Source organism: Manis pentadactyla, chromosome 14 (genome assembly GCF_030020395.1).
Source record: "Manis pentadactyla isolate mManPen7 chromosome 14, mManPen7.hap1, whole genome shotgun sequence".
In the NCBI taxonomy this organism is placed as follows: Eukaryota; Metazoa; Chordata; class Mammalia; order Pholidota; family Manidae; genus Manis; species Manis pentadactyla.
In genome coordinates this window covers 12570356-12588000 of record NC_080032.1, presented here as the reverse complement: position 1 = coordinate 12588000, position 17645 = coordinate 12570356, and the positions used below count along the sequence as shown (strand labels likewise).

The 17645-nt window shown below is 57.2% G+C and overlaps 1 protein-coding gene across 2 annotated transcripts in view; it reads right to left on the bottom strand.

The window, feature by feature from the left end:
• The window catches only part of TRPV4 (transient receptor potential cation channel subfamily V member 4), a 35886-nt gene extending 18507 nt beyond the window's left edge, over window positions 1–17379 (bottom strand). Inside the window, exons 1-4 of one of the 2 annotated variants that reach the window (XM_057491466.1) lie at window positions 17269–17379; window positions 8342–8649; window positions 3955–4371; window positions 416–588 (exon numbers count right to left, since the gene is read on the bottom strand). In XM_057491466.1, the coding sequence (XP_057347449.1) occupies window positions 416–588; window positions 3955–4340 (559 nt within the window). In that variant the 5' untranslated portion in view covers window positions 4341–4371; window positions 8342–8649; window positions 17269–17379. The remainder of the gene's footprint in view (window positions 1–415; window positions 589–3954; window positions 4372–8341; window positions 8650–17268) is intronic. The other variant, XM_036904038.2, reaches the window with a different exon arrangement.
• Window positions 17380–17645: the final 266 nt, after the last annotated feature.

Genomic DNA, 17645 nt, shown 5'->3' with positions numbered 1-17645 from the left:
CCCAGCTGCCTAGTGCTCAACATCACGGAGTTAGGTATTCTCAGAAGCCAGGACTAGGCTAATTATTATTCCCCAGATGAGGAAACTGAGGCTCAGAGAGGCCATATGCTCCTTAAGTGATGGGGGTAGGATTTGAACCCAGGTGGGTGGTCTCTGCTTACCTATGACACTGACATTTCCATGAATGAATAAACGAACAAACGAACGAATGAATGAATGAGTAAAAGTAGCAAAGGCCCAGAGAGGCTAAGTAATATGGTAAAGGACACACAGGACCAGACTCTGTCCCATGCTCTTCCTGGCCAGTGCAGCCCACTGAGGGGTAAGGAAGATGGTGAGGGGAAAGGGGGCCCCCGGTGCCAGGCCTCCCCCAACCCCTGCTGGCCCGCCCACTAGTCCTGCCCGGGGGGCTCACCCCGGAACTCCTCGTCAGTCAGGCGCTTCTTGTGGGTCAGCAGGAAGGGGAGCAGCCCATCCAGATCAGCAGTGGAGCCCCGGGACACGATGTCAAAGAGGATAGGCCGGTTGAAGACTTTGAGGATGGGGGGTGGCTGGGGCGCAGGAGCTTTGGGGCTCTGTGGCTGCTTCCTGGAGTGGGGAGCATGGGGTGGAGGGCTCGTCCACTGCTGCCCGGCCACCTCTGGCCTTAGGGGCTGGGGGTAGCTGGAGCCCTGGGGAGGGGGCAGACTAAGGGGGAGGGACAGCTGGAGACACCACGGAATGTTCACCCCAGTAACTCTACTTAGTACCTACTGTGTGTCAGGTGGAAACAGAAAGAGACACACGAACCCACCTATTCTTCTACCCACCCACCTTCCATTCACCTACCTGCCCACCCATCTACCCACCCACTGAACCATCCATCCATCCACCCATCCTTCCATCTGTCACTTATTGAGTACTTACCAAGCCAGAGGCTCAAAGAGATAAATATAGTGAGAAAATAAAGGAGGAACACCAGACAAAAAGATAGAGCGACTCATTCATTGATTCAGCCATTCACTCATTGAGTTATTCAGTCAACAAACATCTCAGGCAAATGAGCCCATGCACATAGGTGCTCAGTTCAAGGCCTGCCACACACTAAACAATAAGTGTTAGCTGATGTTACCATTAATATTTAGCACCTACTGTGTGTCCAGAGCCTGTATATGTATGGGAGAGACGCTGAGCTACACGGGGCAGGTGGAGAAAGGACCGGAACAGAGAGCGCCGGGCAAGGGAAGTGGTGAGGAGAAAGGGAAAAAGCACACATTCATTCAGTCATTCACAAACATTAACTGGGCACCTACTGTGTGCTAGGTTTTGAGAGACAGAGCTGGGAGCAGCACTAGCCCAGGGGGCACCACGAGGGCAGGATCTTCTGTGTCACATCTGCTCCCTCTGTGCTGGGCACACATGGGGTGCAGTAAGAATCTGTGAAATGAACAAGAACAGCGGGGAGAAAGGCGGAGGCAGAGGCTGGGAGAAGAGAGAGGGACCGTGACAGAGAGAAGGCAGGGCCGGGGGGCTGCGGGGCACAGAAAGCGGGCAGCTGCTCTCCCGCCGTCCCCTCGAGGCAGGGCCTCCAGTGGTGGGGCGCCAGGGAAGGGGGACAAGGTCCTCCCGGACCGTGGGGGCCCAGAGACTGGTACCGCCCCTACTGAGGGCACCTGAGCAGCCCCTATTTGCTCTGCTCCTGAAATTTTACCTTTGAGCCAAACTATGAAGTGCAAAGAATGCCCTCGTCCCCAGACCTCACTGAGCTGGCCTTTGGGGTCTCTGGACCCCTCAGCCGCACCCCAGTACCTCCATGGCCCCTCCAAAGCCATTAGTCTGACTGTCTGGGCTAAGGATATGGTGAGGGCTTGAAGGAGGGGGTCCTGAGGGAGGGGAAAGGGGACATGGAGCCCACCAGCTTCCAACGGGACACTGGGCCACTTTGATGCCTGGGGTCCATTCGTGTCTCTGAGCAGACGTGGTGCAGATAGGCCAGTAGCGTGTGGGCTGCGAGGCCATGTTCCTTGGGCGCGTTGAGCCTCTCCACCCCCAGACCCTTGTTGGTGCACTTCCCTCCACCTCCCCCCCGCCCCCCCGCTCCACCTGTCCTGCCGTAGCTCTGGGCTGACACGTGGGCTCCTACAAGCCCTGCCTGACCGGAGGGCCACCTTTCCCGTATCAGCAGCTCCCCTTCCCAGCTCAGTACCTTCCCCGACTTAAACCTTCTATTCATGTGCTTCTTTGCTTCCTTGTTACCTGTCTCACTCTCCAAACTGAAGGTGGCAGTGAAGGCTACTCAGGGCCTAAACTGACAGGGGCCATACCCAGCCTGGCTCACTGCTGGAGCCCCAGGGCCAGCCTCACTGCCTGGCATGCGGTGGGTGCTCAAGAAACAGTCACTAACTGAATCACTGTCTCAGTGAATGAATAAAGGGGAGCGCTCCTGACCAAGCAACGGCCAGGAGGAGAGTGGGCTCCATCCAGGGGTGTCAATGAGTCTGTGATCGGCAAGGGGACAGACAAGAGCAGGCCATGACAGGACGTCTCCAGACTTCAAGACTGTTCCCCACATGCACACAGAAGCCCAAGAGGGGTTCCTGGGCAGATGGCTGGACAGCCAGATGGCAGATGGACAGATGGGTAGGTAGATATTTGAATAAGGGCTGATAGATGGGTGCACTGGACAAATGGATGGACAGGTAGAAAGATGAGTAGCTGGACAAATGGCTGAGTAACTGATGAAGGAAAGAATTGAGGCAAGGGGCTGGTTTCCTTATCTGGGTCGATCCAGGGCACGTTAGCAGCAGCAGGGGCCTAGCAGTCCTAGGAAGGGTCATAAACTTCACTAGTTCGGCAGGAGCAGAGACCAGGGGAAGAGGTGACCATGTGGCTATAAGCCCCACCTCCTTCTCTAAATTGCCAAAAGTACGGGAAGTCCCTGGGCTCCCTTAGGGACCAGGAAGGGGGCTCAACTGCGTAAGCAGGAGGTCCACAAGAGACAGACACCAGGGTCATGGTGGACACGGAACTCTGGGGGCCGGGGCTTGCCCACACTGGCCACACGAAGAGGCTGGGCAGCAGGCTGTGAGTCTGCAGGCCAGGCTGCGGGACTCAGCTCAGCAGAACCTGCCGCAGGAGGATGAGGCCCAGACAAGGCAACGTGGGGAGTTGGAGGCTCCCTGTCCCCAGCTGGGTCTGGCCTGGTGCATCACTGAGGATGGCCATGTGCGGTTGCCCACCCACAGGCTTCTCTTTACTTTACTCTCCTTCTCTTCTTTCAGCCAGGCCTCCTTCCTGGCAGAGAAAGGAGAATGGAGCTGGTGCTCTGAACTCACCCGAAGCCCCAGGAAAGCCACTGGATGCCCAGGAATGAAGCTGATGCTTGGAGAAGGCCCAGGACGGGCAGCAGGAGAAGGTAGAGGAAAAGATGGATGAATAGATGGTCAAATGGGTGAGAAGATGAGTGAATAAGTCAGGACTCAGCAAATGAATGAATGAACAAATGAGTGGACAGGTGGCTGGGTGAGTGTACATTGGTAGGGAGGAAGAAAGGAGGGAAGGAGAGAGCATTAGAAATGAATGAATCACTCATGAACAGTCTGATAGCTGCCTGGCTAGATGAAAAGAAATAGTGGGTAGACGGGAGAATGGATGGATGCTCGGATGAGTAAATGGTAGATGAATAGAGAGTTGGTTGTATGGGTAGATAGCTGGACAGATAGATGACAGACAGACAGATGGTAGACAGATATTTCAATGAGTGGATAATGGACGGTTGGATTGGACAAGTGGATGGTCAGGTGGGAAGATAGGCAGCTGGATGAATGAATGAGATGAAGGAGGGAGGGATGGAGGGATGGATGGTGAGCGACAAGCACATGGAAAGGTGGACAGGTGAGTAGACTGGTAGGTGGGTGGATGGATGGGTTCAACACAGAAGAGGACACTGTTGGCCAGTCAGCCAGAAATACTCACTCTATGACCTTCTTCCTCCACCGCTTGTTGTCACTGGGGTGGTGACGATAGGTGCCATAGTCAAAGAGGGAGTCCATGGGGGCCTTCTTAGGCCCAGGTACCACCGAGGACTCATACAAGGTGGACTCCAGCAGGTCGATGGGGTTGGGCACCCCCTTGCGGAAGGCGCCCTGGAACTTCATGCGCAAGTTTGGCCGCCCGTCACCTGGGCCGGCGGGGCGCCCAGGATCAGCTGGTGAGGGAGAGGGGGAGCCATCGTCCCCCTCAAACAAGTTGGCCAGCGAAGAGAGGGGGAAAGCCTCCCCGCCAGGGGTGCCACTCTCATCCCCAGGGGGCTCGGCCACCTCCCCGGGCCCTGCGCGGGGGCCTTCGCTGGGATCCGCCATGCTGACCCTGGGCCCGTCTGCACTGCCTGGCCTGCAAGGGAACGGGAGGGGAGTCAGGCCGTGCCTGCCAGTGGTGGAGCCTCCAGGAAGCCCCCTCCCATGTGAGTAAACAGCCCCGCGGCCAGCTGCTTCAAAGCCACCGTTGTAGTGACAGGGGTGTGGGGTGGCTACTCCCAGATGTGGCTGGCTGCCTGCCCCGGGCAGGGGCTGCAATAACAGCCTCTTTCAGAGACCTGGGAATGTGAGTTTAGATTCAGCTACCCTGGGCATTAGCTAGAGAAGGAAAGGCCTCAGGGTCATCCTGGGCCCCCAAACCTGGAGCCTGACCAACACAACCAGCTTCAGGGCCCCAAGAGCAGGGATCAAATTCAGGCTCCACATTAGCAACTATGTGACATTGGGCAAGTCAACATTTCACAGCCTCCGTACAAATGGCAATGTGGAAGCCAAGGGCACGCATCCCACTGCAGGCCACACAGTGCCCGATGCACAGGGAGCACCTACTGAATGGAACCATTAAATGCACACTTTGGGCATAGTATGTGCTCAGAAAATATGTGTGAACCCACATGGAGCCAGGAGTCCCCAGTTTTCTCATCTAGCACCACGATGGACCCCATTTTACAGGAAGGAAAACAAGGTTCCAAGACTTGCTCTGACCCCCCATAGTGCCAAGACTCTGGTCCCCAGTGTCAAGTGCTGGTCCCTTCCCTCCCCCTTGGCCTGACTGACCACCCACCTGGGTTCCCAGCTCAAGGGTCCCTTCTTCCAGGAAGCCCTCCTGACCATTTGTCCGCAGGAGTACTTAATTCCTGGGCTGTGGGCTCCAGGAGGCTGGATGCAGCTGTCTCATTCACTCTTGCATCCCCAGCACCCAGAAGGGCACCACATGGACAAACGACCTCATGATGAAGGTGTTACTTGTTCCCACTTCTCAGATGAAGAAACTGGAGCTTTTCTTAAAGCAGTCGCACAGCTCAGAGGATTTGAGCCCAGGCCTCTCTGGCTGCAGGATCAATGTTTACCCAGGAGCATAGGCCAATGCTGGTAGCCCCCCTGCCCTCTGTAGCACACTGCTGGGGGGAGAGGGCAAGTTTCCTGGACTCCTACCGTTACACCCGAGCTGCAGGGAGATGCCTGAGAAGCCCTCTTTTCTATGTCTCTCCCTCCCTGCCTGGCACATGAGCAGAGAAACAAACAGAGACTTCCCACTTTGTTTGTTTTGTGGCTGCCAGGAGGAAGGCTAGGGCCAGAGAGGTGGAGGTCCTGTAAGAGGCCTCTCTTGGCAGGCTCAGCAGGGCACAGGGTCAGAGCTCCTGCTGGGGACCAGCCCCACTCTGGGCCCCAGTGGGAAGAGAAAGCCTGGACTTTACAGTCATTCAGGCCTGGATTCAAACCCCAGCTCTGCTATTTACATGCAGTGTGACCTTGGGGAAGTCACTTTAGCTAGCTACCCAGCCTCAGTTTCCTTGCTGTAAAATGGGTACAATTGCAGCAGCTTTTATCATAGGTTTTCTAGAAGAGTTAAATGAGGTCAGGCACGTCCAGTGCCAATGCTGGAATTAAATTGGGGGCTGTCAATGATTACAATCAAAGGAGGAAGGGTTAGGAGCACAGATTCTGAAGTCAGATATACACGGTTGCTGTCTTGGCTCTGGTAAGTAGCAGCTGTGTGATCTTGGGCAAATCACTTCCTCTCTCTGGGTCTTTGTTTCTCCACCTGTGAAACCGGGGTGACTCCACCTCCTCCCAGAGTTCTTGAGACCTCAGTGACCTCAGGAATTTGCAGCACTCACTCAGTGCTGACACCCAGTAGGACCTCAGGAGACTTTAGTCCCTGTCCACCTGCCAGTGGGGAGAGGGGACCTGGGCCCTCCACCCCCAAGGATGCCACATGACTGTGGGCTTTGTTCTGCAGGGATGAGGGCACATGGAGGCAGGGAGGGTTTTCCACTGGGATGCAGGCAATGAGTGGGAAGGTTAGGCTTCCCGGAGCACACTGGGGACCCTGGGTTGGGGAGAGGAGGCATTTGAACATGTGCCTCTGCTGTCAACACCCTCCTGATCATCACACCCCTTCCCAAGGTCCCCCTCACCGCCTGGGCCAGGGCCCAATGGACACCCCTGCCTCAGGAAGCTCCCAAGGCTGGAGAAGGCAGTTGGGAGGGCCCCCCGCCCTCTACCATGCCTGCAAACTCCTCCCCGAAGGAACCCCAATCCAGACAGCATCTGGGATTTGGGGGTCTCCAGAGCAGGAGGTCTGAGGTTAGCCAGCCTCTCTCAGACATTCACTCGCTGCTCATAGCTTTGGGCAAGGCACACAGTGATCATTACTGACATTTGAATGGTGGTGAAATACTAATTATGAAAGTAACCCCCATCGACATGGTGACGAGGTTGCACACTCTGTGCCAAGCACCAGCCTGAGTGTTCCGCACGTGTGCTCTCAGCCGATCCCCACTGCAGCCCGGACTGGGGTTCAGCTAGGGGCCATCTGCTCCCAGGGCCACTTGGCCACGGCTGGAGACATTTTGGTTCTCACATTGTGCAGAAGAGAGAGCGCTCCAGGCATCTAGTGGGTCAAGGCCAGGGAGGCTGCTGAACATCTTGCAGTGTGCAGGGCAGCCCCCGCTGCAAGGAATGGTCTAGCCCCAAACGCCAAGAGTGCTGACATGGTGAAACCCTGCCTAGGAGGTCGGTATTGCCATAATTCCCATTTTACAGATGAGGAAACTGAGGCTCCTAGAGGTTAAGTGACTTGCCTGAGGCCACACAGCAAGTCAGCGACTGAGTCAGGATTTAAATCTGGGCAGTTGGCTGGACACGGCCTGGGGCCCTCCCTGAACCCTTCCAGGGTCTTGTTCAAGCTGCACAACAGCCCTGGGAGGTGAGGATTACTACTACCAGCCCATGCTAATCTCTTTGAGCCTCGGTTTCCCTACTTGCAAAATGAGGGTTGCAGCACGAGTTTCAGTCCTGCAGGGCCGCTGTGACATAAGGCAGATCAGGGGCCCTTGGGCACCTCGTAGGCACTTGGTAAATGCTTCGTGGGCATCAGCACTGCAATGACCTGGTGCCCACTCACCTGTCCTCACCGCCTCCCCACGCACACATGTGCAGCACTACAGCCAGGCCATCTAGGCCCACGTGACAACTCACTATGTCCTTCCCAGCCTCTCCCTCGGTGAACCCCCAGAGCCTGGAGAGCCAAGCTGGGCCACTGGTCTCGCTTTACAGCTGAGGAAACTGAGGCGCACAGAGGCCACCCAGGGAGCGCCCAGCCATGGACCCCCAAGCCCGGACTCCTCTCACACTACACCATCCAAGCCTGTGTGTACACCGTGTACATGTACATACATGCACACGTGTAAACACACACACACAGGGCCTGCCCTGGGGCAGTTCCTCCCCAAACACTGCCCAGTCCTCTGCGGTTGGGGAAAGAGTTCACTCCCCGTTCTCATTTACCCCGTAGGCTGTTATTACACATTCCAAACCCAAGCCAGGCAAGGGGGAAGGCGGGCTGCAGGCGGGGAGAGAGGCCCAGAGTCCTCACGCGTCTCCTCTGCGGGTCGATGCCGTGGGAGCTTATCTGTGTCTTTCCCCGTGTGTGCGTGCGCCTCTTTGACCCACGGGGGCTCCCCCCCACCAGGAGTGCCCTCGTAGTAGGTGGCACCCAGCTGACACCAGGGCACTGGGACTCACCCAAGGGGATTTACGCCTGAGTGTGAACCTCCCCACACTGTACCACCACCGCGTTCATTTAAGACGGTGGATTTCAAACGTTTTTATTTTAAGCATCCTAACCCTTTTTTAAAAATATGTATGCCAGACTGTAGTCCACACACAGTAGCTGTGACAGGATGGACAAGGAGGGGGATCTGAGTCTCAGGGCCCGAGGAGCAGGATTGGAAACCACTCATCTATACTCGTACTCAATGTGTATTTATTGAGCACCTACTATGTGCCAGATATGAACAAAACAGAAAAATCCTGCCCACCTGCAGCTGCCCTTCTGGTGGGGAAACCAAGTAAATAAACAGCTAGACAAAGCAAGAGGCAGGGTGGTGTCTGGTGGTGGTGAGAGCTGTGTAGACCAGAAGGGCTCAGGAGTAGCTGATTCAGGGGTGAAAGGTCCTGAGCAGGGCGAGGAGATGGGGCTCAAGCCGGGAACCCCAAAGCTTCCTCTCCACCCTGAAAGAGGCTCCAGGCTTGCCAGGAACACTGTTCAAAGCCCTGCATCTGCTCCAGTGGCCCCTGGGGACGCAGTCGGGCAGCCAAAACCCCTCTCTCCCCGGAGGAGGGGCACCTGGAGGGAGAGTGGGGCACACTGTGCATTTTGACGTCAGACAGATCAGGTCAGCAGCCAGACCCACCGCTCATTAGCTGGGGGAGCTTATGCAAGTTACTTAGCCCTTCTGGGCTTCCCTTTCCTCACCTGCCCCTGGGGACCTTAATTGCGTCGTTGTAACAGTTATGTAAGTTGATTCAAGCACCTGCAGCAGAGTAAGCCTTCAATAAACAGTATGACTAAGTGCTCAGCAGGCACCTGCTCCCTGGGAATCCTAATTCAAAGGGGCTGGAGGCCTTCTCTCTGTCCTCCTGCCCCCGCAGAGGGTGGAAGGAGGGGCCCATCCTCACCTTTACCCCGCGGCTTTGCTTGACCTCATGGAAACCCTGGCATGTATTTGTCAAATCCCATCCTCCTGATTACATGACCGAGGAAAGCTGCTTAAATCTGGGGGCAAGTTCAGGCTTGCAGGACTACTCACCCCAGACTGGAAGAATTCCACGGAGTGGTGGCTCCCCATTCCCCCCATCCTGGGATCGCTTCACTCCAAAAAGCACTCACTGGGTGCCATCTGTTTGCAGGGCAACCGGGGGAAGCATAAAAGTGTAAGAGGCTCTGAGGGAAGGCAGATGCTGTTCCCTCTGCCTGGAATGCTCTTCCTCCATGGCAGGCAGGGGCAGGCAGCCGTGGTCCTGTTGCGGACAGAGAGAGGCTACAGGGAGGCTGGGTATTTGGACTGGGGCTTGACAACTGGAATGGGATAAAGGGGCGGGGACGCAGCAAGGAAATGCAGGGGACTGAGGAATGGTGCGGCCTGAGGCACTGGTAGAAGAAAGGCAGGAAGAAAAGAGGGTAAGGGGGTGGGTGAGTGGGGAGGTGGGGAGGAGGCAGGCACACCTGGGGGAGGTTTGGGGACAGACCCAGTACACTGCCTCCTCCCCCCATTCTGGGGCCCCATGCCCAATCTATGGGGCCCCCACTTTCTGCAGTAACCCGGAAGAAACATAACTGTGACCGCCTGTCATTCCAGATCAGTCTTAGAGGGGAGGCGTGGGTGAGGAAGGGCCTCGGAGCACAGGGACCCTGAGCTCTGCTTGGGCCTGAGAGGACACCCCAGCCCTGCCTGACCCCTACCTTCCCTGGGAGGAGATGGAGGCTCAGAGGTGCGGAGTCACACACACAGAGCTGCCCAGCTCCTGCGAGGGGAAAGCCCACAGGGCCCCAGGACCCGTGCCTGCAGTGGTTTCTTTACAAGGACCCAGGGACTCGAGAGCGGAAGGGTGGAAGGTGGGGGGGGAGGAGTGGTGGGGACCACAGCTGCCAACTCACCAGCCGTGTGACCCTGGGCAAGTCACCTGGCCTACCTGTGCCTCAGTTTCCCCACCTGTAAATGGTGATGATCGGGGAACGTACCCCAGGGGATTGTTCTGAGGTTGAAATGAGATTGTGTGTAAAGCACTGCGGCACAGTGCCTGGCAGAGCGCATGCCCTCCGGAGGGGACGGCTGCTGCCAGCATCATCAGGATCATCCTATCATGACCATTAAAAGAGGGATGAATAAACAGACCTAGGACCGAGGAAGGAAGGACTGACTACCAGGAAGGGTGGAGCGGCAGGGCCCAGGGCCTGGGACTCCGGCAGCCACCTCAGAGGAGCCACTGGGAGCTCAGCCCCTTGGCCAGGAGAAGCCTGCCGCCTGCCAGGCTGCTGAGGCTCCCCGGGCCCTGGTGACCATGCCATGTGGGCACCTTCCCCAGCCAGCCTGTATTTACCTAACAGGTCTCGGCCCAGCCCTTTTCCTGTTTGCTGCACAGGGGCCGCCTGTCCAGGGCAGACAGAGCCCCAGTGTGCTGACAGGTCCCCCCACCCAGGGAGGGTGCCCCCCTCATGCTCACACCACCCAGGTGGGGCAGGCTGGGTGACTCACCAGGCCCCACAGAGAGTAAAGCCTGTGTGGCCACAGTCACTCAGTCATTCTGCAAGTCCATGGCTCGAGGGACTCTGACAGTGCACACAGACACCCCTCCAAGCTTTCATGGCCACCCGTCCACTTCCAAGGGCCCCGGTGTGGCTCAGGGGTAAGAGCAAGTGCCATGCAACACGAAAGGTTACATGTTATAGGGTCCCATTTACACAGAATGTCCAGAATAGGTGAATTCCTAGTGACAGGAGGTAGACTAGCGGTTGCCAGGGGCTGGGCGAAGGGCAGAGGGGGTGACTGCTAATGGGCACGGGGTTCCTTCTCTGGGCTGATGAAAATGTCCTGAACTGCACACAGGTGATGTCTGTATGACTCTGAATGCACTGAACCCCACTGAACTGCAGACTTGGAGAGGTGATGCGTATGGCATGTGAACTACATCTCAATAAGCCCTCCTGGCTTGGTGACCCTGGGCAGGTGGCTTCTCCCTGAGCCTGTTTCCCCAGAGCCACGCGAGAACAGCAGGAGGACTGAACATGTGGGAATGGTCTGGCATAGCGTCCGGCACACACGGGGTCTAGCGGAGACTCAAGGACACAATGTCCCTGTCCCAGGAGGTCTGTCCCCTCTCCCTTTTCCTCACCTCCCAGCCCCAGGAGCCCACCCACTCGCACTCAGCCCCGCTCCGAGCACGGCGCTCCAGCCCAGGAGAAAGGGGGCCTCAAAACCTTAGGATCCCCTTCTCCCTGGCCCAACCCCTCTCCTGGAAGACAATCACAGCCACAGAGACGGGAGAGGATGTTGTAACCCAGGGCTTCTGCAAGTGAGGCTGAAGGGGAGGGGTGTAGGTTTGGGGGAGCAGGTGTCCTGCTACTATGTTCTGTTCCCTGCCTGCCAGGCTGGTTGGGCAGCTTTGAGCAAGTTGCTTTTCCTCTTGGGCCTCAGTTTGCCCTTCTGTAAAATGAGGGAAATCATTACTGCCCCCTGGGAAGGGTGAACCCACATCTGCTTTTTTAATTGCTTGTTGCACTGTACATTCATGCTTTAAATTTTAAAATAAGATGATAGCTCCTAGACCAAAGGGCTGCTGTGAGGACTGAATATGTTGATTCGAGTCTAGAACAGTGCCTGGTGCATACTAGTGCTCAACAATGCTAGTGCTTTCTTGCTGCTAGCATTCCCTCCATTTACATCTGGGGAGATGAGGCCTAGAGAGGGCAGAGTGGAGGGGGCGCAGGGACCCGGACTTTCCAGCTCCAAGGCCAGGGCGTGTTGTGACTCTGCTCGGACATCTTACTTTCCAAGAGGGTTTCCCCTCCTCATTCCATATCTTGCCTTCTCCGGGAGGCTGTCAGGACAGGCACTGCCCCATTTCCCAGCCAGGAGACTGAGGCGCCAGGAGGACAGGACACCTGCTCCCCCAAACCTACACCCCTCCCCTTCAGCCTCACTTGCAGAAGCCCTGGGTTAGCAAGTCAGAGAAGAGAGCAGATGTCCATGGAATAAATGGGTTGGGCAGGAGCCAGGGAAGGCAGCCCGAGGCAGCAGGAAACCAGTGTAGATCCCCTGTCAGCCCCAGTCAGCCTCAGCACCAGCCTTCGGCAACGACAGGCTGCTGCCCCTGGTTAACTGCTTCCTTACGGCCGAGGCTGGTCCTGGAACCCCACCATCGGCAGCGCCAGCCCTCCCTGGTACATTTCACACAGCACCTTCTCTCTGTTCAGCTGTTACTGTCTCCATTCCCAGACAAATAAACTAAAGCTCAGGAAAACGGAGGTGGGGGGCTGTTTATCCAACACCTACCACGTGCTGAGCACTCTCACATTTGCCTCTCATCTGAGGTAGGTGTCGTTGTTTTCCCCACTTCACAGATGAGGAAACTGAGGGTCAGAGAGGCCAGGACACTTGCCCAAGGCCACCCAGTGTCAGAGCTAGCCCACATCCAAGCAGGCGCGCTCTGCCCATGGCCCTGCCTGTGGACCCATCTGTTGCTCCTTCCTTCCTTCCTTCACTCCGCCTGCAGGAATCCCTGAGCCACAGGGAAATGAGAGTCAACCAGGCCGACGGGTCTCCGCCTGAGGTCGGTTGGCCCTTGCCCACTGGGGTGTCCCTGAGCCTGTGGGGTCCGTCCAGGGCCTGCACTGGAAGGGGGCCCCACCATGCACACACACGAGGAGCTGTCCCAGAAGATAGCCAGCCCTCCTGGTCCGCTGGGTGGAACCCAGGCCACTCCACCCTCTGGGAAAAACAGGCGCCCAGTGAGACTGAGAAGCCCTTTGTGCAGGGGGCAGGCAGGGCGGGCCGCAGGAGGGGTAGATGTTACTCACCACCCAAAGCAAAATAAGAGTGTTCCCTTTGGGTCAATAGCCTGCCTGTCTGCACCCCCCGACCCCCTGTGCCTCCACCTCCTCCTGTGGCCTTCCCCGCCCTCTGACCTCATCTGGTGCAGACCCGCAAGCGTTCATGGAGGGCTTCCTAGGCCCCTGGCGTGGTGTCCATGACCCTCCCTCACCTATCAGGAAAGATGCTCAGAGAGGCAGAGTGATGTGCTTGGTGTCACACAGCCAACAGGGGCCGGGGGCTGGGACAAAAAGGAGAACCCGATGATCAGGAAGGGGCTCAAAGGAGAGAAGGAAGTGGAGTCGCAGTAAAAGTGAGGGTTTTGCCTCACTTCCTCATTCCTGCTCACCATGGCGTCAGCTCACGGACCGAGGGGGAGCAGCGGCTGGAAAAACCCGAATCCCCTAAGGCAGAGCGCTGACCTCCAGCAAATCCTAGGTGGCAGGCCCAGGAACAGAGAGGTTAAGCCATGTCCTGAGTAGCACACAGCAGTGAGTAGCAGAGAGGGGAAATGAAGCAAGATGCGTCAGCCTCCAAAAGGGAAGGGTGAGTCCAAAGAGACTTTCCAGGAAGGAAGCTGAGCCAACCACTGGGCTTAACAGGGACCCAAGGGGACTGGAGATCTGGCTTCTTCCAGGTCCAGCTCTGCCATGAACTCTGGGTAAAGTGATGCTCTTTATGAGCCTCAGTTTCCTTAGCTGTAAAATGGGGTTCAGCCTTCGGTCCCTGCCTACCTCCAGTGGCGGCAAGGCTGTGACATCAAGGTGAACATCAGGTGATAGACGTTGCTTATGAGCTAAACAGTGTTGTACCAGAGTCTGTCCACAGTGACCCCACAAAGTAGGCACTGTCCTCATCCCCAGGTTACAGATGAGAAAACCAAGGCCCAAGGAGTGAGGGCACTTAATGGGAGCCAGGATTTGAACCAGATAGCCAGGCTCAGGCCCTTGTTTTTAAACAGTAAATCAGGAAAGTAGGAAACAATGACATTTCCTGGCACACAGTCAATATCCATAAATATTTCATGGGTGAAGAGGCACCATCTTTTGTCCAAATGCAAGTCTAGCTTTGCCCCCACTACCTTCCACCCACCTGCCTGGCACGGAAGGGCCCTCAGAGGGTGCCCTAGAGATGAGCTGGGGGAAAACATGCCTGGGAACAGGCCAGAGGACAGGAAGGGGAAGAAGATGGTCCTTCCGTGTGCCTTGGACTATCCTTGCAAAATGGGAACTGAGAGCTCCATTTGAAAGAAGAGGAAACTGAGGTTCAGAGAAGCTGGGTGACTTGCCTGGCTTCCCTGGTGAAGGAATGGGCCTAGGATTTAAGCCCAGGCCCTGTCTGAGGGATTCAGGTTCTTACTGCTATACTGCAGAGTACCGTCCCCATGACTGTGGGACCAGATGAGAAAACCAAGGACAGGCCACCTTGAAAGTTAAGGGCATGGATTCTGCAATCAGATAAATGGAGTTCACACCCCAGCTCTGCCCCTTCCCAGCTAGGAGACCCTGGGCAAGCAACTTCACTACCTAAACCTCAGTTTCTCCCTCTCAAAAATGGGTACAATAATAGATTTGGATCCAAATCTGCTTAAGAATGTTTGGCTCGTTGCGTGGCACACAGTAAGTGCCCAATAAATGCTTGCTACCACCACAATGACTACTTATGCAGGCCAGACTTGGTTACAGTCAGGCAGAACCTTGCACTCAGTGTTCACAGTGGCAGCTGCAGGGCCCAGGACCACAGTATCTCAAGAGATCTGAATTAATCTTTAACAAGTGAATTCCACTCCAAATTGGCGATGCGGAGCATTCCAGAGGGCCTGCTGGCATGAAATGTTCTCTTGGCTCCCCAGATCCTGAGTGTGACAAGAAGAGAGGCTGTTCTCTGAGGCCCTGTGATTTGGGGAGGGGCCTGGAGCGCCTTTCCCAGAGCCACATGGGGGAACTGAGGCAGGCTTCAGGTCAGGGGCTTGTGACTGCTGGAGACGACCACTCCATGTGGCCTCCCCCCTGCCCCCAGGAATAGACAAAGGAGCTCAAAGGACCCTGGCCTTCTCAAAATGATGCATTCAGTCAGTCAACCATGCCAGAGTTTCCTGAGCACCTGCCATGTGCCGGGCACTGTGAGACCAAGGCCTGTGCGTTTCTCTCCCTCCTACATCTCTCCAGCGGCCTCTCTCCAGACCCCACCCAGGGCCTCACTTCTCTCGCCTGGATGACTTTCCCAGTCTGGGGACTGGCCTGTCGGCTTGCCCTTTACTCTGAGGCCAGAGGGGCTTTTGCAGACCACACATCCGGCATTTGCCTCCCTGCCTGGACTTTCAGGGCTTGTGGGTCTGACCAGGCCCCCTGCCTGTCTGATTCCTTGCCCTTCCTGTTCACATCACACACTCCACACAGAACAAATTCTCAGCTCTCCAAACCCTAGTTTAGCCACCTGGTAACAGGCAGGAGTCAGGTCTTCTTCACCTGAGTGCCTGTTCCCCTCTGTCTGCATTTAGTTCTCAAGGTGCAGCTCAAATGCCACCTTGTTCAAGCCCTCACTGATTACTTCCCAGTCTGTTCTCCTGCCCCACGGCATTCACTCCTGGCCCCCATTCCTTCAACAGGATACATTTGCCAAGCATCTCCTGTATCCACTCTCCTTACTGGGTGCCCACAGCTCAGGAGCGGGTGCTGCCCACCTGGAGGCCGCAGCTGGCACAAGGGGTGATCCCAGTCCAGTGCTGGGGAGTCGGCTGGGACGGGACAGCCCTTCTCCATCTTGCTGTCTCTCTTGGACCACCCAGTCCATGTCCCTCAGGCTACAGCCAGGCTGCCAGGCCTTGGCACCCGGTCCAGGGCTGGCACAGGTGTGGTTTCCAGGAGGGTTTGCTGGGCAAAGGAGGAAATGGTGGAAGCCCAGTTCACACTGGATGAGGCAGGAGAGAAGGGGTCTGGTCTGGATTTCACTTGGGGAGCCCAAAACACCTTCACAAAGGCTGGCACCCTCACACCCTCCCAGTCCCCACCCAGCCTTGGGACCCGTCATCTCAAATGACCCCATCCTGGTTTTACAAACGTGAACCTGACCAGCCATGAGCGCCTTTTGCCACTTGTTTTGGGAGCCCCTCCCACCCTCTGATTTACCAGTACAGGTGGGAAAGAGGGGTCCCCAGCCTCTGTGGTTCCCCTCTTTATTCAAATAGAATGAACCAGAGAAATATGGAAATGGCCAATGACTTTCTCACCCTTTCCATCAAGGAGACGTTTGGGGCAACAAACACAAGCCTTCTGTCCTCAAGACAGCCCTGGGGTCACCCTCAGCCTAGCCTCATTTTACAGATGAGCTGCCCCTCATGGCTAAGGGACTAGCCCAAGTCCACACAGTAGCGGGGTGGCAGAGTGAGGGTTCAGAGGCCCACACAGGCCCCACTTTTAACCTCACAGGTAACCTGGACCTGACTCTTCCACCTGGCATCTCAGAAGAGGCCACCTGGTCACCTTCCTCTGGAGGCACTGAGGAGATAATGCCTAAATCCTCAAGTGGTTCTTAGTGTCCCAGAACAAAGCTCACACCGACATCACACCCATGTCCCCACCCTCAGCAGAAGCCCTTGTTTTAGAGGTTGACCCAGAGCAGCCATAGGCGCCCCCCTTCCCCAGTAACTTCCAAGGCACCCCCCACCCAGGCACCAGGTGGGGAGGGCTTTGGAGTCCGATCGCTCTGGGTTTGAATTCCACCTGGCTACATTCCGGCCTGACCTGAGCCTCAGTTTCCTCGTCTGCAGAATGGGAGGGCAGAAGGAGGGACCACCCGGGGCCGGGCCAGGCTCCATCAGCGAGTCTGTGGTTGGTATCTCCAGGGAGCAGGGCGCGTGGGCCAAGCGGGCCTTCTCTCCCTGTCCTCAGGGGCCTCCCAGAGCCTCCTGGGCAAAGCCGGAGGTTAAAGATTTCCCTGCCTCCTTGCGGGAGAGCCCTCCCTGGGGCTGTGCCTTGAGAAGTGGCCTTCGGAAGTATCGGACTCGTCATTCCTTGCTTGCTAAGGGGTGGAGAGCTAACTTTATGCCCTCCAAGCCCCCCAAAGTGAAGATGCCTCCAAAATGGGCTGCAGGGCCTCCTGCGTTTGGTTCCGGGGCTTGGATCTCCGTTCCGGGGGACCCCCTGCCCCAGACTCGCACCCCCAGGCCCTCGCTGGCCCCCATTTCACAGCTGATAAAACTTTAGCCCGTAGAGGTGGTACCCGGCCCGAGGGCACTGGGGGAACCCCAGGGCCCCGCGTCCCCGCGCCCAGGCCGGGCACCTGGGAGCCTCGGAGCCGGCCCCGGGGGCGCGCGGGAACCTCAGCTCGGCCGCCCCTTCCGGGGTGTGCGCCCCGAGGGCCCAGGCCCCACTCACCTCCGGCTCGGCGGGGCTCGGCGGGGCTCGGCGGCGGAGCGCGGCGCTTCCTGCCTCCGCGGGCAGCCGGCGCCCGCCCGCCCGCCGCGGTCCCTCCTCCCCCGGCTCAGGTTCCAGCGCGCGCCGCCCCGGCCTGCACCCCGCCCACTCGGCTGCCCGCACCGCGGCTGCCGGCCCTGGGGGCTCGGGCCCCCCACCTGGAAAGTGGGCGTCTCAATTCCCGCCGTCAGGGGCAGGCGCTCCTCGGAGAGGGCTCGGGATAGAGTCCTGAGATTTCGGGCTCCTGACTAGGCAGCCCTGGGGCCGTTTCTCATCCGTGAACCGGCATCTCGTTCATTCATTCATGCACTCATGCGTTCGCTCATTCATTCATTCAG